The 27,473-nt window shown below is 38.6% G+C and overlaps 1 protein-coding gene across 3 annotated transcripts in view; it reads right to left on the bottom strand.

Annotated features, from left to right (window-relative positions):
- Window positions 1–2,674: 2,674 nt before the first annotated feature.
- LOC140483009 (uncharacterized) overlaps window positions 2,675–27,473 on the bottom strand; it is a 36,380-nt gene continuing 11,581 nt past the window's right edge. For 2 of the 3 annotated variants that reach the window (XM_072580842.1, XM_072580841.1), the window contains exons 2-7: window positions 26,672–26,796; window positions 11,916–12,019; window positions 8,969–9,024; window positions 8,719–8,793; window positions 5,172–5,264; window positions 2,675–3,648 (exon numbers count right to left, since the gene is read on the bottom strand). In XM_072580842.1, the coding sequence (XP_072436943.1) occupies window positions 3,598–3,648; window positions 5,172–5,264; window positions 8,719–8,793; window positions 8,969–9,024; window positions 11,916–12,019; window positions 26,672–26,754 (462 nt within the window). In that variant the 5' untranslated portion in view covers window positions 26,755–26,796 and the 3' untranslated portion in view covers window positions 2,675–3,597. Of the gene's footprint in view, window positions 3,649–5,171; window positions 5,265–8,718; window positions 8,794–8,968; window positions 9,025–11,915; window positions 12,039–26,671; window positions 26,797–27,473 lie in introns of all 3 variants that reach the window. The other variant, XM_072580840.1, reaches the window with a different exon arrangement.

Consider the following 27,473-nt stretch of genomic DNA (forward strand, 5'->3'; position numbering starts at 1 on the left):
CAGGCTGAAATATAACTGTGTTCCATTACTCTCAGTTTACTGTCATTCAGCCAACTTTATGCTACAAATGCCCCTGTGATTCCTTGAGTTTCAAACTTACTGGCATCAAATACTAGAGGCTGTCAGCCTTATAATGCATTCTTGGCTGATAGATCAGAAGTCAGGTGACATTGTGTGCTGCTGTTGGCACCTGTTGCCAAGCTGCTGTATCCACAGATCATCATTGTGGCATTTGCCGGCCCACAACAGATGTTATTTGCCAATCATTAGCCCATATCTACCAGGTACAAAAAATCAATGTCTGGAGTTTTCATGTCATGCTTGTATACATTCTTGATACAGGTGTCTCACTGGCCTCTGGTTCCACTTACTTTGTCATGCAAGACATCTTTGTATATGCATCCATCTTCAATCCTGTGAATGTGTCTGAGCCAGAGAAGTTGCAATTGCTTGAACACTGTCAACATATTGGGAAATTGAACCTTCAGAGGACAGCCTCATTTATGATTTTGTCCTTCCATGAGCTGTCAGAATGCACGGAAGATAGTCAAGGTAAAAATTGTTGATCTTCCTTTTCTGATGTCTGTAATTTGTCCATTTTTCACAACCATAAAACAATGTGCTGAGAACACAGGCCTCAAAAATGGCATCCTCGTCCTAAGAATCAATTTGCTATGGCTCCATGCACGTTGCTTGATTCAGCCAATGCCAGCAACTGATTTCCCTATACTTGTATTCTGTGCTACATCAAAACACAGATTGCCTGTCACTGTGCAACCAAGTAGCAGAATTTGCTGGTCACTCTAAGTGGGGCATTACTTAGTGTGATCAAGGATGAATGTATAACACCTATCCCTGATGGTTATAGATAGGCAAAAAAAGTAGCAGGCATTGGACAGGCATTCCATTAGTCTTTATAATTTAGTTTCCATGTGCGTAATATTATTGAGGCATATCAACTTAGAGATGCAGTAGTGATCAAGATGTGCTGTATCTTTTATTCACTTTTAGCCGGGATAGATTGCATAGCTTACCATCTGACCATTATATAGGTTGTTATCTACTGAGCTGCTGTTATTTCAGGACAAGTCAGATCCAACACAGGAATCCAGTTTAATAGATCATTATGCTATTTGTTATGGTTTAACAAAGTAGTTGCTCTCTTTGAAACATAAGCATGCAATGCTGCAGATTTTGCTTTAAAAACAACAAAATTGAAATTTATTATAAAAAGAATGTAGGTAAAATGGAATAATCCAAACTTTCTACTTATAAATTCAAATAGTTTTAAATGTACAGTAAAAGTTAAACCTAAAACATTCTTTTATAAATTGAAAAGAAACAAATGCTTCTGCACGGTTCTCAACACAACACTCCTGGCACAGTTCCTAAAACATGACTTTTGTAACAGTCATGCCATAGTCACTGACTTTAACACCTTGGTATATTTAAGACACTTGTGATTTCAACTTTTACACTGGAGATACAACAGCATCTTCTGGAAGTTACCACACATTGCAGCTTCACTGTACTCAGCTTTGAAAACCACTTCTAGCCTAGGACCAACACTAACACTGAGGTAATCTAATTTATTAAATCTATTATTCCTTTTTCAGGAGTCCAGCTCTGTATAGCCAGTTGTGGGTGTCTTACTTGAGCTAAATAAACCAAGACTCCACAACACTAACAAACATTCGAGGCTCTATTACTTACCACACTTGGTCGCAAACACTAATCAAAAGTTCATTAGTGGATTAAACGCTTGTACATGACAATAAAAGCAAAATACTGTAGATGCTGAAAACCTGAAAAGACATAAAATGCTGAAGAATCTCAGCAGATTTGGCAGAATTTCAGAGAGACAAACAGTATTAACATTTCAAGTTCAGTATGACTCTTCTTTGACATCAAGAACAGTCATACTTGACTTGAAACGTTAACTCTGTTTCTCTCTCTACAATGCTGGGAGATCTGATAAGTTTATTCAGTATTTTTGGTTTTCATTCGCTCTATAGCCAGGCTTCAAAATAGTTTCTCAGTTGCCATGGTTACAGAAATACTGTACAAGTTAATTAACTTGAAAAACCCACGTCACCAACTCAAAACCTGAAATCGAAATTTACAGTGACTAATATTAAAAAAATCATACATTTAAATGCTACAGTTTACATCACCAGGTAAATTCTGGTCATACCTACAAGGAAACAAATGTCAGGAGCATGGAGAAGAAAATACCAATAGAAAGCTTGAAGATGCATCAAAAAGTGTAAATGATTAAAATTTTTTAAAATAAATTTGCGCGGAAAAATGTCAAACTCCACCAACACAATTTCCCTTTTCTATACATTATTTTTTTATTCACTGTAATGGGTGTACTTCATGTCTAGATAAACCACGGGTTTCAGCTTTCACAAAAAAATCTGAAAATTGCAGAATGTCATACAAAATATGAACAAATATTCTAAAAGTTCAAGTAAAAATGCAAGTTAACTTAAGATACCATGGAGCAGCACTTCTTAGTTATAGACATTTATTCCAGATTCATTTGCAGTCAATCACGTTCAGTTTTTTTTTGAAATTTCATTGTCAAGTTTATCAAGACTCAAAGGTTTGCCTGTATGAGTTTGAATCACTTTTTTTCATCGACCTTTCACAGCATACAATGCAAATGAGATGAAAAATAAACTTGTTCAATTTAATGGACATGAAAAGTTAAAGCACAGATTCAAAGTATAATCAAGCATAATTCTTGTGAGCACATACATAAAAACATGGTGTGAAGGCTGCAATTGTCGGAATTGAATGTCTTCTTTGATTTATTTAGTGTTACATTTCCAACAATGATCTGTATTTGGTTAGGACACATAGTTTCCCTTTTCTCATTCTTCCTTCAGCACACAGTATTCAAATAAAGACAAATCTGTTAGGCTTCAGCTCATCTTTTTCTAAAAGATTTCATTATAGAGATTGAATGCTATAGGTTTATGTTGTGTTACAAAATAATTTTGATTCCAAAAAGAAGAGATTGAAGCATAACTTCCATAATCTTCACAAATTTTACCTGGTAATTCGTGACTTATAACAATAATTACAAATTATGGAGGATTCCCCAGAGACACTTTGATGCAGCATTTTAAACTCTACAGTCAGATAACAGATTTGCAAACCTTATTCCCTAATTATATTAATAGAATGTAGTCATGATGTGCCTTCCTCCGCATTTTCTCATTACCTTGGAATGTATAATTTTTGTGAACATTGTCAGAACATGAAATTCTATCCAACAGGACAATTTTTTGAGAGATCAAATTATCGGAGTTATTTTAACAGGTTTTCCAAGGGCTGTGTGGTAAAACATTGAGAAACATCCTGAAAAATGCCGGTCTTGTTTCTGCTCTTTAATGTAAATTTCGCAAAATCATACATTCATATTTCAACATGACCTTTATATTTCTAACTGAAAGATTTCCTGCATCCATTTTTGAAGGGGTTTTCCCTGAGCTATCCAAGTGAACATACTTCGTTTCAATGACAAAGTTCCTGCGATTATCAGACCCTGTGTTTCATGTTGTGAAATCCCACTGATGTACTTCTTCCCTACATTGCAGAGTTCAGGAACTGAAGGAGTTCAGCTCGATTTCGGTCTCTCTGTAGGATTAAAGAAATTTATGGGTTTCAATAGATTGAATGCATGTCATAACAAAAAGACAGTTCACACAGACTGGAGAATGTTGAGCATGGAGTGCCTGAGTTTCTGTTGCACTTTCTTGGATACAGGCTCCCAGTCAGAAAGCAACTTTCAATCCAACACTAAATTTAAAATTGCAATAATCAATTTTTAAATAAGGCAGAAAAATAGGCACTAAAATATTGTAAATGAAAGTTGATCAATATTTGAGAATGGTTGATCCTTCTGATATGTTAACCTTATCTTCTCTGTCAGATACAGGCCAACTGCTTTGTACTTTCTATTTTTAGTTGATATTTGCTCAGCCATACAATGTGCCCTGGTACATTCTACACATTTGCAAAGTTCAAAAAAGATTCAGTTTTCTTTCATTCTATTCCCAATTTTTAAGATTATTTTATTAGAAATTTAGCAGCCTCCAACACAGAGTATATGTAACAAATATTACACAAAATTTCAGTAACTAAAACTGTCAGCTGAGCAATTCAACTCTTTTGCTCATAATGTGACGAGTAATATTAATTTTTGACATTAATAATTGACCATTGGATCAATAACCTAGAACATAGAAAAATACAGCGCAGTACAGGCCCTTTGGCCCTCGAGGTTGCGCCGATCCAAGCCCACCTAACCTACACTAGCCCACTATCCTCCATATGCCTATCCAATGCCCGTTTAAATGCCCATAAAGAGGGACAGTCCACCACTGCTACTGGCAGGGAATTCCATGAACTCACGACTCGCTGAGTAAAGAAAACCTCAAGAGATTTCTTTTACATTCGGTGCAATTATACCATACCATTATGTGTTGCAACCTGAGCGGCAGGGAAAGATTAAAAAGGCTGTGAAATCACACAAGTCGTGAACTTTAATTGCAGTGTTGTGTAAGGGCAGGGTACAAAAGTCAGCCAGAGCTCCCTCCCTTAATCACTGCTAGAAAGTGTGCAAATGAGGCAATCAGGTGATAAGAACAAAGTTTTATGCAATAATTGAAATCTCCTTATTGCATAATTTTCAGATAGATCAAATAAAGGATGCTACTTAATTCTGGTACTGTATCAGAGGGCTACAAGCGCTTTTGAACCTAACCGCAGCAAAAATGTCACCTTCAGAAGAAGTGCTGAAGAAATCTAAATTAAATAAGTTGATGTGCAAACTGTTGGAAAGCCAAGAGTTTAAAGCCTTGCAAAACCTTTTATAGGTAACAGAAACTATTTCAAGTTGGGGTATAGTAGAAATTTTGGAAGTGGGTTCAATTGTGCAATTTTTAAAGTGTTGCGAGATGACAGAGGACCATGATTCAGCACTGAAAATGCACAACCTCCTCAGGGCTGAGGTGTAAATCATGATTTTGCAGTCAGTCAGTACTTGTTATTTTACTTTCATCTTTCAATTTGATACATCACAGAAATTATAACAGTGCACATATATAATGTTTCCCTATTAAGTTCATGTGCTCTTAAAAATAAACAAGTTCACATACCTCTTTATCACCTTTGGTCTTCTTAACTTTCATTTTTATTCTCTTTCCTGTAATCATGCTGTATGCATCACTTTTGTCCCTGTCTTTCAGAAACTGCAATTAGAATGATATTTTGTTAATACAAATGCACAGAACAAATAAAACACAATGTACTGATCACCACCTTGTGATCAAAGATGGAACTGCTAACTGATGGAATTCTTCCTTTTTGAATGAGACACTGAATAAATTCTAAACAGAGATTTAAACATTTTTTTTCTAGCTGGAAGGAAAAGGATTTCCTGAACTTCTGAAACACTTTCTAAAGGACATGAAGTGGTGAGATAAGTCTTTATTTTTGTAACAAGAGTGAGGCATTTGTCACAGCTCACAACATCATATGACTCAGTTACAAAACTGTGGACGCATAAGCAACAAGCAAAACCTATTAAGCATTCTATGCACTGAACTGCTGTTAGAACACATTTGTTTCACAGTGTATAGATGTTGCCAGGCTTTTATAACACCCAGCATCGTCAGAAAGACGTAAATTTGTCAAAACATACATTTTAAGAGAAAAACACGAAGTGGAGAGTCATAACAAGAATATGCTTTTGAAATACCACACAGAACCTGTCAAGTGTTTAAAAACAGCAAACATCAATTAGTTAGACTATCCACATGTTTTGTTAATCTTTACAATGCAATTTTAATTTATTAAAGTAATGACAACAATTACACACTAACAAATCCAAAAATGTTGATAGCTGTGCTCTTCCTGCTTCTCACTCTTTCTGATTTGAGTTACTAACCTTTGTATTTTAGATACAGTGCAATAATAATGATAATTTGTTCTCTAGAAAGAAGGCAAAGTATGTGAGTAAATGACTTGCCTGTGAAAAAGATGATTTCCTGATAGCTCTGCTTCCTTTGCCCTCATAGATCAAGATTATAGATCATGAAGCCAATCCTTAAGGTACCATCCTTTTCTCTGTTATAAGTAAGCTATTTCCTGACATACTCTCAGCAGATGAGGAACACTTCTACGAAAGACAAGAGCAAAGTAACCTCACCTCTGATGGATCAGATACTGATGCTCAACATATTTTTGCCTAGCCTATAGGTATAATTGTCTGCTATATGTGATGTATATTGATGGGAAAAAAATATGAAATAAAAGAGGGGACCAGTCTGAACATCACTCAATACTTTCACGGCTGACCTTCTGTTCCAATTTCCATTCCCCCATCCCTAGATTTCTTTAGCATCTAAAAAAATCTATCAATGTTAATCTTGAATATACTCAATGTCTGCATGTCTATAGTCCCCAGTGTAGAGAATTCCAAATATTTATAACCCTCTGACTGAACAAATTCTCCTTATTGCAGTAATAAATATCCAGTACCTTGTCTAAAGTCCCCTTGTCCTGGGGTCTTGGTATGAGAATGAGGAAGCATGGGGACAGGGAGGTGCTGATGGCTACAAGCAATGCTGTAATGACTCTGACCTGCTCCAAGAAACTGTTCTCATTTCCTTTTTGCTGCAGGTTTGCCCAAAGTTGAGGAAATCAAGTGAAACGCTGTAAACTGCAATATTGTTTAAGTGAAAGGTTTCTGTTTCATTTAAATATTTATATTGCCAACCTCTCTTATGGAAGCAGGTTGGCTGCCCACTCCTTGTCACTGCCACAAATTCCCCCATCCTTAAACTTAACAGTAAGTGGATTAGGTTAAGATGCAAATTTTTTAAAATTTTAACATGCGAACCAGTCCTAACTCACATATTTTTGGGTGTTAAAATTCAGCATAAAAAGACCACCTGAAGGATGCCATTTTTACTATGAGTATTTGCTGCAATTTCAGTGAATTACGCTTGGAATGATTTACTGGTGGAATCAAACTTTCTCCATCTCTGATTTTCCTCTCTTACAATAACTCCATGTTTCTGGGTCCTCAATTGCCCGTCTGCACCTGTTTGTGGTTGGCTTCATGGTTCTCCTGAATAATTGCTGAACTGAAACCACTAACAAAGGTACTCAACTAATAAGGAAATCACTGTGAGATTTGTAAATGTCACATGATCAAAAATCAAGGTATATTAACATTGGATGTGAAGGCGGCTACAGTTTTTGCCTTGTTTTCTGAAAGGCAGGACGGAGAAGCATGTTTACAATACTGTAGCAATGTATGATATCAGCAAATTAGGCAGCAAGATCGAGAAGAACTGCAATAATATTCATCTGAGTGATAATTATAATGAATAATATATCTTCTGAAAATCCCTCTAGGACCCAAGCTCACACTTAACGCACACAAAGAAAACACAAGTCTCCTTTTTGCTAATTTCTAAGAGCCCGGAAAAAGAAGACAGCCTCAGTTCAAGTTGCCAGCATAACCACACCACAATGCTTTTTTACAAGTTTGGCACAACTAACATCAATTTCATTCGGATGATTCATTAAACGCAGACATTGAAGGATCTGGCTGGGATCAGGATAAGGAAGTGTGATCAGTCAATCATGCAGAAGAGGCCAATATTTTACTGAGACCCTTGCATTAAGAAAATATATTTGGCATTCTAAAGCTAGTTATTACTATTGGTTGCAATAGCTGCTTTAAACAGAAATCCCAAAAATATATAGTGTAGGCAATGATAATTGTAAAACATAGCTGAAAAAGATGCACTTGCCTCTATAGTGTGAACTTCAATGCTTCAAGATCTCAAAACGAGAACTTGTGAACAAGAAATCTCAGGTGTTGAAAACATACATGAAAAGACTTAGTTTCATAATATTTTTATCTTCCATAAATAAAATGAAAAAAAGCACCAGCTCGTCAGATTTATAACTATAATGTCGTTTTATAATTTCCATTTCTCACCAGTCCTACTGTATCCACTGGCCATCCCAATAATAGAAGGTTGTGAATCTACCTCAATCCTGTTACCTACAACCATACCACAGGAGTGTGCAATTAGAGTGCAATGGGTTTTATTATAAACACAGCATCTAATATAAATACTTAGAAATTCGTAAGGACAGAACACTTGATTTTAAAATGAGGATAGCACATCCCATTCCAATTCACCTCTAATCTCTTCAGATTAAACTTTATTTTAACTCTGCGATGCCTCAGGAAACAAAAGTATTATTTATTTAAAAATAGTGGTCATTCATTTACAGTTTGTACAGAAAAGGGATCAGAGATATCAAATTTAATCCACAAAATACCAGCAAAAAGATCAGAGGAGCATTTAATGCAAATTGTACTTAAAATATTCAGTCACTGTAAATCTGTAGCACAGATGCGATGCCAAAACAGCACAAACATCCCTATGGCTACAAAGCAAAGTGTTCTCTGACACATCGCAGGCAATATATTAGGAGAAACAATAAGGTAGGGTTGTTTTCAAAATATAGATAATTTTTAAGATCAGATGCGATGTGGTTAACTTGTGATTGTTAATTCAGATTATCAGCATTTCTTTATGAAATAAAAATAAAAGTAAACTAATTTTCTGGTTTCTTTTAATTTTTTGTTTTTAACTGAGCAATTGAAGGTTAAATTACCTTAGAAATCTGAACAGGCCCAGAACACACACTCTTTTTCTTCTTGTGCTTCTTTATTTTCTCTTTCTTCCCCCCCTAAAAGGAAGCAAATTGTTTAAACACCAGAAGAAAGTCTTTCCCTGGATTGAATAGGAAAATGGGCATCAGTTCTGTTTCAAAATGACTTTGCACATACAGTATTTTTAGAATAAATATATTAACAGGAGAAGAAACTTTAAAATAAGTATCCCAAGTATGCAGAAATTCTTACCTTTTTGTGCTGTTTTTCTTTCTTCCTTTTCTTTATTTTTGATCGTTTCTGGGAATCTGCCAAAACAACCACAAAATCAGCCTTGTGCATGAAATCCCCAGTAGGACTCCCTAAATATTTTAACATGCCATACTTAAAGAAAATATAATCATAAAAGATCAGTTGCCTAGCTATTGCTAAAGAATGTTCATTCATTTTCAATTGATTTCCTGTGTTGCTTTATTTTTCACCTATATAGTAACCAAGAAAAATATTGATCCATAACACAACCTCGATTCTTCTCAAGAGTACATTACTGGTATAAAAATTGACATACATTATAAAATTCTGCACAGAACATACTCACTTCTGATCAAAAGCACCTTAGAACATTTATATGTACATGCTGAAGGTGTGGAAAACAAACATCCAGCTGTAAATGCAGAATGATGGGGAGATGTTTTATAAAAAATTATATTTGGAGATTCTTTGTTTCATTTTACTGGATTCTCTCAGGATTTTAATTAAGTGATTAGGTATGCATTTTCTGTGAAAGACAGTTTGATGAGTTCTTCTTTTCCATATTATTTTATGATAGAGATAATCTGCTAAGTGGTTTTCAAAGCTTTTCTTCAGGCTAGATTCAACATTTCAAAGTTATTGTAATAATTTCCAAAGTAATTTCAGCTACTTGCTTTCTTCTTTCCAAGGAGTGCACAAAAATTCTCCACTCCTTCAAATTTGCTCAACTTTCCCTCATTTTCCTCTCTTGTACTTTATGCTTCTTCACTTGCATCTCTCTTTTTCACTTCGATTTTATCCTTCATTTACACAGCTTCTGTTAGCTTTACAACACTGTGTCATCCACTCTCTTATTATGGAGCAACAGTAATGGTGAGAGGGCTGAGCAAGTGGAATAAGAGTGGGCCATGAAACCGTAAGATTGATGTGAGACAATGGGACCATTTGGCAGGAATCATTGCAATTGTCACTAAAGTGCTAATATATAATTCAGGCAAACTAAAGAAAATAAATATGATTTAGATCATTTCCTATGCCAATCCCTGCACTCCACCAGTACAGTGTTTATGCCCTCTGGTTTAAGAACTTTTTTTGAAGACTTATTAACAGTTAACAGCAGGATCCTGAACAGTGTTGATGTACAGAGGGACCTTGGGATTCAGGTCCATAACTCCATCAAAATGGCCACACAAGTAGATGGGGTGGTAAAGGTCGCATACGGCTTGCTTGCCTTTATTGGCCAGGGCATTGAGTACAAGAGTCAGGACATTAGACTTGAGTTAAATGTTTAGTTTATGGGTGGCACAGTGGTTAGCACTGCTGCCTCATAGTGCCAGAGACCCGGGTTCAATTCCCACCTCAGGCAACTGCCTGTGTGGAGTTTGCACGTTCTCCCAGTGTCTGCATGGGTTTTCTCCGGGTGCTCTGGTTTCCTCCCACAGTCAAAAAATGTGCAGGTCAGGTGAATTGGCCATGCTAAATTGCCTGTAGTGTTAGGTGAAGGGGTAAATGTAGGGGAATGGGTCTGGGTGTGTTGCTCTTCGGAGGGTCGGTGTGAACTTGTTGGGCCGAAGGGCCTGTTTCTACACTGTAATGTAATCTAAACCATACAGAGTATTGCAATCAATTCTGTTTGCCACATTACAGGAAGGATGTGGAGGCTTCGGAGAGGGTGAAGAAGAGGTTTACCAGGATGCTACCTGGATTAGAGGGTATGAGATACAAGAGGAAATTTTTAAAAACTTGGGTTGTTTATCTGCAGCAGCAGAGATGGAGGAGAAATTTGATAGAAATATTATGAGATGCACAGATAGGATTGACAGTCAGAACCTTTTCCCAGAGTTGAAGTGTTCAATATTGAGAGGGTGGGGGGCATGCATTTAAGGTAAGGGGGTGGGGGACTTCAAAGGAGATGGGGGGGGGGCAAGTTCTTTTTTTTAACAGAGTGGTAGGAGGCTGCAATGCATTGCTAGGGCAAATGGTGGACATAGATATGATAGGGGCATTTTAGGGACTTTTAGATAAGCACATGAATATGCAAAGAATGGAGGGATATAGACCAAGGGCATGCAGAAGGGCATCAGTTTACTATGGTATCATGTTTGACACAACATCATGGACTGAAAGATCCCTTCCTGTGCTGTACTATTCCATGTTCGAGGTTATTCATGGGATGTGGACCTTGTTGGCAAGGTCAGTACTTATTGTCCATTCCTAATTATCCTTGTGAAAATAGTGGTGAGACATGTTTTTGAACAGCTGCAGTCCCTGTGATACAGGTATAGCTATAATGCTGTTAGGAAGGGAGTTCCAGGATTGCGACCCATTAACAGCGATGAAGCAGTAATATACTTCCAGGTCAGAATTGGGTGTGATTTGGAGAAGAACTTGCAGGTAGTTGTATTCCCATGTATCTGTTGCTCTTAACTATTGATCAATTGACAGTACCTGAACTGTCACCCCGTGACAGTAATCAATCATTCCCAACAGTTTTGGATTATTCTACATCACACAGGAAAAAGATTCCTACATTGCTCCAAAACAGAAAGGAATATAAACTCTGGCCCAAGATGAAATGGTATTCCATATTTTCCATCAAAATTCCATTCTCTGATTATAATATTAGTGTAAGAAGCCCATATTGTCAAACAATTTGCTTCAGAAAGATCATGAAATTGCAATATAAGCAGCCCTCAACCTGAAGTTCTAATTCCAACGATAGGGACAGCTGTAATATTCATCATCTCAATTCCCATGAAAAGTTCAGAATTATTTGGTAAAACAATGAAAGCCTTTAACTTGTGGTAAAAATGGTACTCCAGCTCCCCACTTTTCACAGGTAAAACAGATCTTGTAAATCAACAAATAAGCAACATGACATGTTTTAAGTACTTCACTCTTCAAATTCAAAAGTGAGTTTCAGCTACTTCGTGCTTTATGCACTTACCTCTACTACTCGACCTGCTCCTGCTTCTTGAGGATGACGACAAACTTGAAGAGGATGAACTTGATGATGATGTCGTGGAGGAGGACCTACTTCTGCTTCGTTTTCTTTCTCTTTTTGTTTTTCCTATATAAAAGAATATTTGCACATTTGGAACAATGTATTAATAGTTTATCAACAAAGTTAAAGTCGGTAAAATATGGAGCTAGAAAAAGCACATCAGGTTAAGCAGCATCACAACAGCAGGAGAGTTGACATTTCGGGCAGGACCCTTCATCAGTCCTGCTTTTTCCAGCTCCATATTTTATCAACTGACTTTCCAGCATCTGCAGTCCTCATTACCACCTACCTGCAAAGTTTCTGACACAAATCATTATACTTCTCCAGTAAGTAAACCAAAACTGAACTATTAAAATTCTCTTCCAGTGCAGTTACAGGTTTTATATTTAAACTTCCACAAATTCTAAAGTGGATAGTGACACCAACTGCAAAGTTAGCTCTTAGCAGAACACCTGACTACTTGGGACCAGCTATCTCAGGACATGCCTGTATCTTTGGCTCAATTTCACACCATTCAGATTACAGTTGCCAATTAGCTGTTGAATGATCAAAGTCAATTTTTTATATTGCTCTTATTTCTGAAATATCATTTGCATTTATATAGCACCTTTAAAGTCATAAAACTTTCTAAAGCATTGGAAAACTATCAGCTGTGTGAGCTATCTCAAGATGCATTAAGTAGGTGATTGAAAATTTGGGGAAAAAAAGATGTTTTAAAGAATGCCCTAAAAAAAAAAGAGGACAGTGAAACAAAGAAAATTAAAGAGCTTTAGGCTAGTATGACTGAAAGCACAACTGTTAATGGCGAAATGCTTAAAAAAAATCAGAAACGCACAAGAGGCCAGAATTGAAGAGTAATGAACTCAATGAGTTATAGAGCTGGAGAAGAAGGTTGGGGAAAGGCCATGGAGGGACTGAAACATGGCTGAGTTGTTGTTTGACCAGAGCCCAGTGTACGTCAGTAAGCACAAGTCTGATGGATAAATAAAACTTGGTTCGAGTTAAGATATGGGTAGTGAAGCTTTGGGTGAGCTCAAGTTTACAATGGGTGCAAACTGAATGATCAGCCAAGAAAGTTCTAATATAGGCAAGAACTACCCTCAGGTGAAACTTTACAGATTTATGCACTGTATTAGTCATAGAGATGCACAGCACGGAAACAGACCCTTCCATCCAACTCATCCATGCTGACCAGATGTCCCAACCCAATCTAGTCCCATCTGCCAGCACCCAGCCCATATGCCTCCAAACCCCTCCCTATTCATATACCCATCCAGATGCCTTTTAAATGTTGCAATTGTACTAGCCTCCACCACGTCCTCTGGCAGTTCATTCCACACACACACAAACCCCTGCATATAAAGGTTGCCTCTTAGGTCTCTTTAATATCTTTCCCTTCTCACCCTAAACCTATGCCCTCTAGTTCTCCCACCCCAGTGAAAAGATCTTGTCTATTTACCCTATCCATGCCCCTCATGATTTTATGAACCTCTAGAAGGTCAGCCCTCAGGCTCCGACGCACCAGGGAAAACAGCCCCAGCAGCTCTCCCTGCAGCTCAAATCCTCCAACATTCTTGTAAATCTTTTCTGAAGCCTTTCAAGTTTCACAACATCCTTCTGATAGGAATGTGGCAGAACTACATGCTGTTTATCTCTAAAAAGAAATGCTTTAAGCAATATTTTTGCTTTGTTTTTTCTTTCAATTTTACACCCGACATCTATCTTCAGGTAAGTGTTGGCCTCCAATAATGTAAAAGGCTAATAGAATACTAGCCTTTATCTCAAGAAGGCTGAAAAGGGTAAAAGTTTCATTACAACTGTAGAAATCTGGAGATAGATGTCAGAGTAAAATGATAGGGTGCAAAATTAAAAGAAAAAAACAAAGCAAAAATATTGTTAAAGCAGTTTGAGCACCAAACCTTAAAAAATAAACCTTTCTTGGAGTGGGCACAGTGTACATATAGTAGAATGATAAAGGATTAAATTATGAGGATAATTGCATAAACCAAGCTTGAATTTCTTTGATTGCAGTGGCTTAAGGAATCAAAAGTGTGGCACTAGAAACGCACAGTAGGTTAGTTAGTATCGAAGGGGAGACTGCCTGACCTGCTGTGCTTTTCCAGCGCCATACTTTTTGATTCTGATCTGCAGTCCTCACCTTCTCCTGGAGGTTTAAGGAATGTCTTAATTAGCTATTTAGGATGACTAAAGGATTGGTAGGGCAGATAAAGAAACTTAATTTGGTCAGAAAAAAAGTGGGAGGAAATAACTTAAAATTAGAGTCACGCTATTTGGGGCTGACTTCAGAAATTGCACCTTCACATATCAGTGGAGGTCTGGAATTTTCACCCCTAAAAAGCTAATAAGGTTAGGTCAGCTGAAAAGTTCAGCATGGAGATTGATGCAGTCTGGTCAGGTAAGGGATATGACAGCTCCAGAACAAACAATGATACAAATTCTCCATCACCTAAATGAATGAAAAAACAGGCTCCAGGAGTGAAATGGCCTCCTCCTATTCCTATATTCCTCATGCACCAGACCTTGATCTTGGATACTTGGTCTTGATAAAGCCCTGCCATGAGGTTTATTCTCAATGATTCTTCATTGCACTCTTATTTGGTCAGCCCTTCATCACTGTAAAACCTGTTCCTGACTGGACCCAGGCCATGTGATAAGTCGACTTTCTATCTATTCCTCAATCTGCTGCTGTTTTGACATGATTTACAATCATAGAATCATAGGGATGTACAGCATGGAGACAGACACTTCAGTCCAATTTGTCCATGTTGACAAGATATTCTGAATTAATGTAGTCCCATTTGCCAGCAATTGCCCCTTATCCCTCTAAATCCTTCCTATTCATGTACCCATCCAGATATGTTTCAAATGTTGTCAGTGTATCAGCCTCCACTAGCTCCTCTAGCAGTTCATTGCATACATGCACCAGCCTCTGTGTGGAAAAGTTGCCACTTAAGTCCCTGTTATGGGCGGCACAGTGGCTCGGTGGTTAGCACTGCTGCCTCACAGCACCAGGGTCCCAGGTTCGATTCCAGCCTCAGGCAACTGTCTGTGTGGAGTTTGCACATTCTCCCCGTGTCTGCGTGGGTTTCCTCAGGGTGCTCCGGTTTTCTCCCACAGTCCAAAGATGTGCAGGTCAGGTGAATTGGCCAGGCTAAAGTGCCCATAGTGTTAGGTGCATTAGTCAGAGGGAAATGGGTCTGGGTGGGTTACTCTTCGGAGGGTCAGTGTGGACTGGTTGGGCCTAAGGGCCTGTTTTTGCACTGTAGGGAATCTAATCTAATCTAAATCCATCTGTGAAATATTGTGTTACAGGCTATCTTTATTAACTTACCTACCAGCTCACTATATTTATTTATACCAGGTTCCCGTTCATTCATCCTTAACCCTTTACTAACCTGTTATTTACTATAACATGGTTTCATCCATTCATTCATAAAACCGTCATTCATTCCTGATGAAGGGCTTATGCCCAAACCGTTGATTCTCCTGCTCCTTGGATGCTGCCTGACTTGCTGTGCTTTTCAAGCACCACAATCTCGACTCTGATCTCCAGCATCTGCAGCCCTCACTTTCTCCTAATGGTTCTGAGGTAGCCAAATTTAAAAACAATCGTTTCAAACCCATTACTGCACTTTCACACCTTATCAGCATACAGAACAATAACATGCATATCAAGTCTCCAAGAAACAATATTAATCAGTCCCTATTAACCTTCTGGACCTAAATAGATTAAGTACCTATTAAATACCTTTCAATTGGACATTATCCCTTTAAGAAACTAACTAACAAAACAGCGCTTGCATGAAATTGCATGAATGAATGAAACTCATACCGGCAAATAGTAAGTAAATCTCACAACCAAGCTACAGTAATTAGTTTAATATCCTTTATTCTTTTATTACAATTTCTATTTAGCGTTTATAGGCCTAGTATTTTTGCTAACATTTATTAATTTAAAAGACAAAAGGGGTAACACTTCTTAATTACGCAACCAGACCAGACAGACATCCTGTCAGAAGTAGCAGCCAGCAATTAGCATGTTTTAACCCGTCTCCTGTCTCCCAGGACAGAAGCCCCTCAAACCTTTGTGTACTATAGATAAAAATGCAACACCATAGTAATGGAATTTTTAATATATGTAAGAACTGTGTCTAAAGGGGCTCTTATAAGAACTGTGTTTCGGAATTCTATTGCCACCTCAAACTTGTGCTGTGATTGCTGAATAAAGAGGCTATTTTTGCCACTCACTGATTTCAGTCATTATTTGAACATGATCCCACACCCCTCTCAACTTAACCTACGCCCTCTACTTTTGGACTCCCCTACTCAAAGGAAAAGACCTTGGCTATTCATCTTATCCATGCTCCTCATGATTTTATAAATCTCTGTAAGGTCACTTGACAGCCTCTGATAGTCCAAGGAAAGTAGACCCAGCTTATTCAGCCTCTCCCTATAGCTCAAATCTTCCAATCCCAGCAACATCCTTGTAAGTCTTTTCTGAACCCTTTCAGCTTTCACAACATCCTTCCTATCGCTAGGTGACCAGCACTGAATGCAATATTCTAAAAGTGGCCTAGCCAATGTCCTGTACAGTGGCAACACAACCACCTATACTAAATGCACGGACCAATAAAGGCAAGCGTACCAAATGCCTTCTTCACTACCCTGTCAATCTGTGACTCCACTTTCAATGAACAATGAACCTACACCCCAAGGTCTCTTTTTTTCGGCAACATTACCCAGGACCTTCTTACCATTAAGTGTATAAGTCCTGCCTTGATTTGCCTTTCCAAAATGCAGGACCTCACATTTATTTAAATTCTATATATCACTCCTTGGCCAATTTGCCCATATGATTAAGATCCTGTTGTACTGTGAAGAAACATTCTTCCCTGTCCACAGCACCACGAAATTTGGGATGAAACTGCTCCCTGGGTTGAAAAATGTGGTGCTGGAAAAATACAGCAGGCCAGGCAGCATCCGAGAAGCAGGAGAATCGACGTTTCGGGCATAAGCCCTTCTTCGGGAATCTTCCACAGTCCTCACTTTCTCCTAATGAAACTGCTCCCTACCTACTTTCCAATGCCAACATATGAATTAAGGGCAGGAGTAAGCCAATCAGTTTTATAAGGTCATGGCTGGTCTGATTAGTCCACTTTCATGGCTGCCTTGATAATCATTTCTTTTTTATCAAGAATTTATCTACATCTGCCTCAAAAATAATTAAGTTCTTCCACCATCTCATAAGGAAAATGCATGACCCTCTATGAGAAAAAATTCTCATCACCTCTGCCTTAAATGGTTGACCCCTTATTTTGAAATGATGAAACCAGTTCTAGATTCTACCATAAGAGAAAACATACTTTCTACATCCACCATATCAAAAACCGCTTACCTAGAACATCTTCTAACCAAGTTAACATGTTACCCCCTGCATGATATGCTTCTTTTTTCACAATAACATTACCAAATGACTCTGAAAATCTAAGCATAGTACATCCACTGATTCCTTTGTCCATAGCACATTACTTCCTCAAATAACTATTGGTTAATCATAATTTCCTTTTCACAAAATCGAGTGACTCTACATGATTTTCTTGCTATAATACTTTAAAAATAAGTTCTAAATCTTCCCTGTGACAGATGTTAAACTAACTAGCCTGCAACTTCCTGCTTTCCATTTCCATCGCTTTTTGAGTAAAGGAGTCACATGCACAATCTTCCAATCGAATAGAACTTTTCCTGAATCTAGGGAGTTTGAAAAAGTAAAACCAATAAGCCAACTAACAACTTATTTTAAGATCTTGCATTGAAGTCCGTCAGAATCTGGGCAATTATCAGCCCATAGCTCAAACAATATGCTCAGTATCACTTCCCCAATGTTTGTAATTTTGAGACCCCTTTTCATTTTCTGTTTTAGTTATTTCTGGGATGTTACCTGTATCTTCTGTAAGTGAAGACTGATGCAAAGTACCTGTTCCATTCATCAGTCTTCTTATTTTCCATCATTATTTCTCCAGAATCATATTCTTAGGACCAATGCTCACTTGGTTAACTTCTGTAAAATATATCTAACGTTTCCAGCTACTTTTCAGTCTAGTAATTTTACCATTTCTTATCTGTGTTTTATAATCTGTCAAATTTTCTGACCCACCAACCACCTTAATACAATGATATGCTTTGGTTATAAGTTTAAAATGATCTTTAACTTTCATAGCTAGTCACAGATCTCCTTGGAATTTTTCATCCTGTTAAAATGTATTCTGTGTTTTCTGAAATAACACCTTAAAATGTCTGCCACTGCATCTCTATTGAACTCTCTATCTCTATTAATTTGCCAGTTCACTTTTGCCAACTCTATTTTTTTTGCCCTCATAATTGCCCTCGTTTAATTTTAAAATACAAATCTTGAACTCACTCTTCTCTGCATTAAAGTGAATGCAAAATTTAGTCATATTATGATCATTGCTACCGAGGGGCACCTTCATATGAAGTTTTAGTTAATCTTATCTCATTGTACAATACTAGGTCGAGCATATTGTATCCCAAGCAGCAATCTCTGTTCATTTAATGGTCAACCTTTGCTCTCTAGTTGGCTCAAATGCAAATATCTAACAATGTACTATTTTGTTCACTAAATACACTTTGTTGTATGCACAAAAGATGCTCCTACATCACTGCTGCCATTTCGTAGCCATTATTACTCATCTGGTCTTGCGTTCATCCCTAAATATTCTGCTTGATCTCAATTCCTTGCATACAACTCCACAAGAGACTGGCTAGTTTATTAACATTACTAAGTTACATACACTCTATCCTTGTCTGAGGCTTGGTTAGCTTTGTTGGCTGGACTTCTGCTTTACAAAAGGGTTAGGTTTAGGGTTAGTGGAGAGTGACACCAACAGTGCAGTTTCAATTCCTGCACCAGTTGAGGTTACTATGAAGGACCCTCCTTGTCAACCTCGCCCCTTGCCTGAAGTACGGTGATCCCGAGGTTAAATCATTACTCACTAATGAGAGAGCAACCCTATGATCCACTAGAACAATGGCAACTTTACTTTTATCATTTACATTCCTATTTGTAAGATTTTTAAAAGTAGTATCTGAGACCCACACTATGCAATACTTACAGTTGTTTAAAACTAAGAACGGTTTTGAATTTTAAGGCACATCTAATGCTGTCTTTACCACAACTCCTAGGTTTGCTGGTACTCTGCTCTTCCAAGTTTCGTCTTCTTACTGTAATTTTGTTTTCCAACAGGTAAGTACATTTATTTAAGTTTACTGATTAATGTCCGTATTTTACGATTAGCGATGAAATGATGATGCTTGTCCTTGCCCACAAAGATTTAACAACCGCTGTAGCATAGGTTTCCCATTTTGAATCTTCTGCAAAGTCATGGGGGCTTCCAGTTATTTCATCGTAAGCAACTAGTTACACTTAATTACACCTTATTGAGTGTGAATTAAGTCACTGGACATATACAGGTGATTAAAGTAGACACTGAAATGTCAAACATTTTATAATTTTAAAAATACGGAAATGTTATTTTAAGAGGGGAAAATCAGACATTCCACAAATATAAAATCAGCTTTTCAAGGTCAGAGTGGTTTTTACAACAGCAATTAAAATTCATTCAACAACCTTTGCAAGGCTTTTTACAGTCAGACCCACACTGTAAAAGGACAAGCTCTCGTCAGTTCAATGATTCTCAACTGCTGTAAGTGTGGGATAGGAACCCAATGGAGAAGTCTAAAATCACTAATAGTAACTTCTGGTTTTCTGCGTATAGTACACATTTACAAACATTGAATGTTGCTGTCAGTTTCAGAGGAGTGATAACAGCAAATGTGTTTTGCCATTATTATTATTATTGCACAATCTTTCTTTCAATAGGCATGAAGAAGCAGAAATCATTCCTTCAGAGAAGACTGAATAGCCTTTTTAATGCTGTAAAATTATATGATTTGAAAATTATTTTTACATTGCTTGTTGTGATTCATGTGTCAGTTGTCTTCACAGGTTAATAACATTGCATTGCCTCATGATTCTGGATGGTTAATCTCCCACACTTGTTCCATTATCTGACTTAATGTCAGTTTTGATTTTCACATCCATTCTCAACAACACCAGTCTTGTTTCATGGTATTTTGCCAGGTTCTCTCTGATCGTCCTACATCTACCTGACGTTCATGCATATTGCGTTTCAAGCACCAATGTCCATCTCTGTCCATTTAACTGCCACACTTTGTAGCCTACCCTCACAAGCCTAGAATCAATTTAACAAATTGATTTTTAACATTCTTATAGTACTGTATTCTACCACCATGAAATGTAACCCGCAGTTCTTACTAACTCTTTCCCAGCACCCATGAGGAAAAATATAGCAGAGGAAGAAACAAGAAAGAAGTGACATTCAGAAATGAGAAAGGGAGAGAGACACAAAAGCATGTGAGAAGACAGGCTGAAAACAAGCAGAAACTTACATTGATCAGTTAGAAAACAAATATTTGCATTCATGTTGCACCACTCACAATTGGAGAACATCCCAATGTACTTTACAGCAGTTGAAGTACTTCTGAATTGCAGTTACTGTTGTATTGTAGGAAACATAACAACTACTCAGTATGCACAGCCCTCAGTGCCAGCCTGGTTGTGTCAAATCTCTGGAGTGGGATGCAAACCCATTCAACCCTTCAGAGTTGAAGGGAAGAGTGCCAGTATTGAGTCACAGCTGATACATATGCAAGACAGGCATACACTATCCTCCAATATGGAACAATTCTGGGGATCTACTTGTAACACCATTTAGTTTACACTTTATATTTCTCAAACAATTAATTCTGATAATGTGTTATGACGAGACGAGCAGGGGTGAATCAGCTCCCTTCGTTTTAACCCTCTTGCTTAACCAAAACAACGATGTCTAGTTCTTTTTAGCACACAGCTTCCTCACATTTTCATAAAACGCAATTTCCCAGCTAAAAATTTAAAAAGTCAATTACGAGGTTGTGGTACCTAGAATTGGATACAGTACTCCCATTGAGGACTAATCATGTTTTGTACAGGTCCACCAAATTTCCTTGCTGTCGCACATTTTGTTTTAAATTTGGTCATGGGATGTGGTTTCCACTAATTAGGCCAATATTTATTATCCACCCCTAGTTGCCTTGGAGAAGGTGATGGAAAACTGCCTTTGTGAACTGCTGCAATCCATGGGGTGCAAGGACACCCAACATGTGATTGGGAAGGGAGTTGCAGGATTTTGACTCAGCAAGTGAGGGAACAGTGAAATATTTCCAAATCAGATTGGTGTGTGGTTTAGAGGGGGACTTGGAAGTGGTGGTGTTCTATTGTACCCACTGCCCTTGTTCTTCTAGATGATAGTGATTGTGGGTTTCAAAAATGTTGTTTAAATTTCTGCAGTGCAACCTGTAGATCACACACAGTGCTGTCACTGTCTGCCTGTGGTGGAAGGAATGAAGGTGTGCCATTCAAATGGACTGCTTTGTGCTGGATAGTCCCAAGTTTCTTGGATGTTGTTAGAGCAGGACTCATCTAGGTAAGCAGAGAGTATTCCATCACACGCCTGACTTATGCCTTGTAGGTGTGGACAGTCACTGCTAGATTGCTAGCCTCTGATCTGCTCTTGTAGCCATGATATTTATAATGATTACTCTATTTAGTTTCTGGTCAATGGCAAAACGCCAGATGATGGGGAATTCAGTGACTGTAATGTCACTGAATATTAAGGGGTAGTGCTTACCTTTTCTCATGTTGGAGATTGTCATTGCCTGGCACTGTGTGGTGTGAATGTTAATTCCCACCTTTTACCCAAACTTGAATATTGTCTAGGTCTTGCTACATTTGGACACAGACTGCTTCAGTATTTGCAAATAGTGCTGAATGTAGTGTTATCATCAGCGAACATCCTAACTTCTCATCTTATGATGGAGGGATGAAGCAGCTGAAGTTAGTTGGGCCCAGAACATCACACTGAGAAACACCTGCTGAATGCCCTGGTGCTGCGATGATTGTCCTCCAACAACTACGATTGTCATTTGCACTAGGTGTAACTCTAACCAGCAGAGAGTTCTTCCCCTGATTCATGTTGACTCTAGTTTGCTTGATGCTTGATGCCACATACTGTAAAGTATGACTTTGACATCAAGAGCAGTCACTTGTACATCATCTCTGGAGTTCAACTCTTATGGCTACTTGCAAGCCAAGAATGTAACGAGCTCAGCTGTTGAGTGGGCCTGGCATAAGCCAAACTAAGCATCAGTGAACAGTTTATTGCTAACCAAGTGTCCCTTGATAGTATTGTTAATGACATCTTTCATTACTAACTTGATGATCAAGGGTACACCGATAGGGTGGTAACTGGCTGGGTTGGATTTGCCCTGCTTTTTGTGCACAGGACATACCTGGGCAAATTTCCACATTGTCAGGTAGACGTCTGTGTTAGTTGTACTGGATCTGCTTGACTTGGGGTGCAGCAAGTTCTGGAGCACAAGTCTTCAGTACTATTTCCAGAATATTGTCAGGTCTCATTGCCTCTGCAGTATCCAATGCCTGCAGACCTGTCTTATGTCAGGTGGTTTGAATTCAAATGACTGAAGACTGGCTGGGGATCTCTGAAGGAGGCTGAAATAATCATCCAGGAGAAAGTAAGGAATGCAGATGCCGGCGATCAGAGTTGAAAAGTGTGGTGCTGAAAAAGCACAGCTAGTCAACCAGCATCCAAGGAGCAGGAGAATGAATGTTTCAAGCATAAGCCCTCGAAATAATCATTCATTCAAGATGCTTACAAACGCTTCACCCTTATTTTTTGCACTGATGTGCTGGGCACCCTCATCACTGAGGGATGGAAAACTTCTGGAGCCTTCCTGTCCATCAGTTATTTAATTGCCCACAATCATGCACAACTGAACGTGGTGGGTCTGAACAGCATGAATAGAGGGATCACTTAGTTCTGAACAACTTGCTGATTATGCTGTTTGGTAAGTAAGCAGTCCTGTGTTGACACCTCAATTTTAGCTATGCCTGGCATGCCCCCCTGCACTGTTCATTGAACGAGGATTGATCCTAGCTTGATGGCAAAGATAGAGAGTGGTCTTGCCAAACCATGAGGTGATAGATTCTGGCTGAAATCACTTCTGCTGCCATTTATGACACACAGTATCTGGTCTTGAGTTGCTACATTTATTCAAAATCTATCCCATTTTATAAAATCATTAGAGACATGAATAGGGTGAATAGCCAATGTCTTTCTCCTCGGACAGGGTAGTTCAAAACCAGAGGACTTAGATTTAAGGTGAGGGGGACTGATTTAAAAAGGACCTGAGGGGTAACTTTTTCATGCAGAGGGTGGTCCGTGTATGGAATGAACTGCCAAAGGGAGTGGTGGAGGCAGATACAATTATAACATTTAAAAGGTATCTGGATGGGTATATAAATAGAAAGGGTTTAGAGGGATATGGGCCAAATGCTGACAAGAGGGACTAAAACAGACTGAGATGCCTAGTCAGCATGGATGAATTGGATCGTGCTGTACGACTCGATGAGGTAATGCCATAACTCTATGTATATTTACTTAACCCAGGTTATGCTTTGCTACCTGCTTTCTGAACCAGTCCTGCCATCTTCTAACAACTTGTGGATACATGCAAAGTTGTAAAATCTCTCTGTCCCATACCCCTTTAAAACTGTAAACTTTATTTTACGTTGCCTATCCTCATTCTTCACATCAAAATGTATTACTTCACATCTCTCTGAATTAAATTTCATCTGCTGAATGCCTGCCCATTCCACAAGTCCATGTCCACTTGAAGTCTCTCATGACCCCTCCACATTCACGGCATTTTGAAATGTTGCATTATTTGCAAATTCTGAAACAATACTTTGTTCCAACTAAGTCCAAGTCATTAACATAGATAAAATAAAAGCAGTTCTAGTGTCTTCCGCCAATCCAAAACAAAATTCACTTGTTGGCTTCATGTTGCTCAACTAATGTCATATCCAAGTTTCTACTGTCCCTTTTATTCCACAAGGTGAGATTCCTTTATGCAGGATTGGAACACAGCCACAACCACACCTTCTGCTTACAGAGCACTTACTCATTTTACTGTAGGAGACTAACCTCTGTGGGCAGAGCCCTTGCTGGTTATGCATTCAGCCCATGGAATGGTATGTTAAACACAGAAATGGTATCGTTCTGGGAAGCAGTGGAAAGGGCTGTTGCAAATATAAAAGGTTTTTGAAGAAGCAAACTTGGCCAAAGACATGGCAAGGTGTAACGGGGCACTGCTAGTGACTAAAGCAAATTGGCAAGAAAGCAGTATAACCAGTGGGATGTTGGAAGAATGGCAGCAGCCCTTGACTAAAGGCTGATGATATCTCAGATAATGCAGATGGTGCTAATAGCCAATAAGGGGGGGTATATGTATCCATTGTGGTTAAAGTGTTCCCAGAAAAAAAAGGGGCAAATTCATATTAGTGTTTAAGATTGGAATGAGAAAAGTTTGCAGCCTTAGACGAGGTGATTATGACTGCGGTAAGGCCATAAGTGAACTCCAAATTTGTATCAGATGCGAAGTCAGCCAAACTCCAGTAGGATTCCAGAGGGGTAATGGTGGATGAAGGATTTCAGCAAACGTTCTACCTAAAATAGGTTGGTTGGAAAAGGGATCCAAAGGCAGAAACTTCAGGGGACAACAGGGGAAGGTAAAATTAGGTCATATTTGTTTGTTAGGTCATACTGAATCACAGAATTGTTACAGTTCAGCAGGAGGTCACTCAGCCCATTGTGCTGCATCAGCTCCTCAAATGAGCATCATGAACATCTTCAGCTTCTCTCACACACCATTGCACATGATTTCTATCCAAATAATCATCCAATGCCCTCTTGATTGTCTCAATCGAATTTTTCTCTACCACATTTCCAGGCAGTGAATTCCACAATCTAATTACTTGTTGTGTGAAGAAGCTTTTCTTGCTTCTTCTGCACATCACTTTAAATCCATGCACTCTCATCCTTGTCCCTTTTATGAGCGCGAACAGCTTCTCCCTATTTATTCTAGCCAGTCCTTTCATGATTTTGAAAACCTCTATCAAATCTCATCTCAGCTTTGTTCTGTCTGTGGGGAACAGGCCCAACTTCTTCAATCTATCTGCATAACTGAAGCTTCTCATTCCTGGAACCATTCTTCTAAATCACTTCTGTGCCCTCTCCAACACATTCACGTCTGTTCTATAAAGTGGCACCTAAAACTGTGCACAATGGTCCAGCTGAGGAATAGCAATCTTGCTCTTGTACTCTCAATTCTTAATAAAACCATGGATACCGCATGTTTTATTAACTGCCCTCTCTCATTTGTCCTGCCATCTTCAATGATCTGTGCACAAATCCACCCAGGTTCCTCTCTGCCTGTATCATGTTAGAATTCTACCTCCTATTTTACATTGTCTTTCAATGTTCTTCATACCAAAGTGTACTACCTCATACTTCTCTGCACTGAACTTCACATGCCACCTATCCGCCCTCCACACCAACTTGCCAATGTCATTTGGAGTTTCATACATTTTTCCTCACAATTTACAATTCTTTCAAGTTTTGTGTCATCTGCAAATTGTCCCCTGCTCACCAAGATCTAGATAATTAATAGCAATTCATAATCATGAACAGGAAAAGCAAAGGTCCCAATACAGACTCCTGGGGAACTTGATTACAAACCCTACTCCTACCCAAAAATACCCATTGGTGATTACTCTCTGTTTCCTTCCACTCAGCCAATTTTGTATCCACATTGTTACTGTCCTTTCCAAGATCCATAACTTTCCTCACAAGTCTGTTCAGTGGTATTTTACAGAACAGAATTTCCCAGAATATGAGACCAGATGGTTGATGTGTCCTGAAATTGTGAAAATATGTTACGGAGGAAACAGGAACTTGAATGCTTTTAATATGTGTCACACACCGTATAGTTGAGCTTAAAAATGTGTTGCTGGAAAAGTGCAGCAGGTCAGGCAGCATCCAAGGAGAAGGAGAATCGATGTTTCGGGCATAAGCCCTTCTTCAGGAATTCCTGAATTCTCCTTCTCCTTTGATGCTGCCTGATCTGCTGCACTTTTCCAGAAACACATTTTTAAGCTCTGATCTCCAGCATCTGCAGTCCTCACTTTCTCCACCGTGTGGTTGAGACAGGGTCTCAGACTTAAGAGACCTGTTCACTTGTATATATGCTTGAATAAAAATCTTTGCTTACTTGAACCCCACAGTCTTGACCCCAACAAACTTAAATCAATTTATAACTGAAAGCAAATGTTTTTTTGTCTTTCACTCACTAGCCAGAACCCCCATTTCACAGAGGCATTGAGAATTAACTTAGAATTAATTAACAAATTAGAGGCATTTGAATGATAAAACAGGTAGGGCAACTGGAGATGTGACTAATCTGAAGGCTGATTTAGGAGCAGTAGTTATGCATGCCAGATTGTAGAACAAATGAAACAGAGAGGTTCCTGTGACTAAGATAGAGACAATGCTTCAAAGACACAACTTCAGAGCGTTGAGGAAGTCACTAAGTTTGCCAGTAGTGGCTCGTGGCAGAGGGCTGTTGTAATTTTGATGTTTGAGAGTAATGGCAGATAGCAGAATTATTAAAAACAATCAGTACCTCTGTCTCTTGTTTTCTGTTCTTCTGAAGATGTGCTGGGATTCTTAATTTTCCTTCTGTCACTGTCTATCCTTCTCTCCATAATAAATCAGACAATCACAGATTTTACTAACAAAAAAAAGGCCTAGAACAGATCAAAATAATTCCAGTGAGTACATTAAGCATGAATACAATTATATTTCACAATGGCTGATTAAGCAGCATACTGAGCTGATTTACACAGGAGCCTGAATTGTTCATCTCAATAAAGAATCTTTGAAGGACTTCTGCTAGTATTTCAAAAGCATGATTATGATTACTTTCTTGGTTTTCATTTGCTTTTATTTTAGAATGGTTTTAATATGCACTGGGATAGTTTTGAAGTTTATATTATGGTGTTGAGAACCTAACTGAAGATCTGGAAGATATTGTTGTGCTTCCTGGAAAGTGCCTCAGGATATCCAACCCAAGTGGACACCAATCCATTGACAGAATGGAAATGCGCTGAGTGTAGGCCAGAGTTTGGAGGGTTGGCAGGATGCTGGATGTAGGCTGAAGGTGGTAGTGCAATGTGGAGTGTAGGCAGTGGGTAGGTGAGAAGAGGGAGAGTTTGTCCAGAATATAGGCAGGGTATGGGGAGATTTCACTGGAGCGGGGGGATTCTGGATGCAGCCGAAAGACAGGAATGGTGCAGCTTGGAGTGCAAGCAGAGGGTAGGTGGGGAGTGTAGGCAGCAGGTGGGGAATTTAAGGGGGGTATGGAGTTTTGGCAGGAGGGTATGGCGTGTAGGCAGAGGTTGGGGATGTTTGTCTGGAATGTTGG

This window comes from Chiloscyllium punctatum, chromosome 11 (assembly GCF_047496795.1).
Source record: "Chiloscyllium punctatum isolate Juve2018m chromosome 11, sChiPun1.3, whole genome shotgun sequence".
In the NCBI taxonomy this organism is placed as follows: Eukaryota; Metazoa; Chordata; class Chondrichthyes; order Orectolobiformes; family Hemiscylliidae; genus Chiloscyllium; species Chiloscyllium punctatum.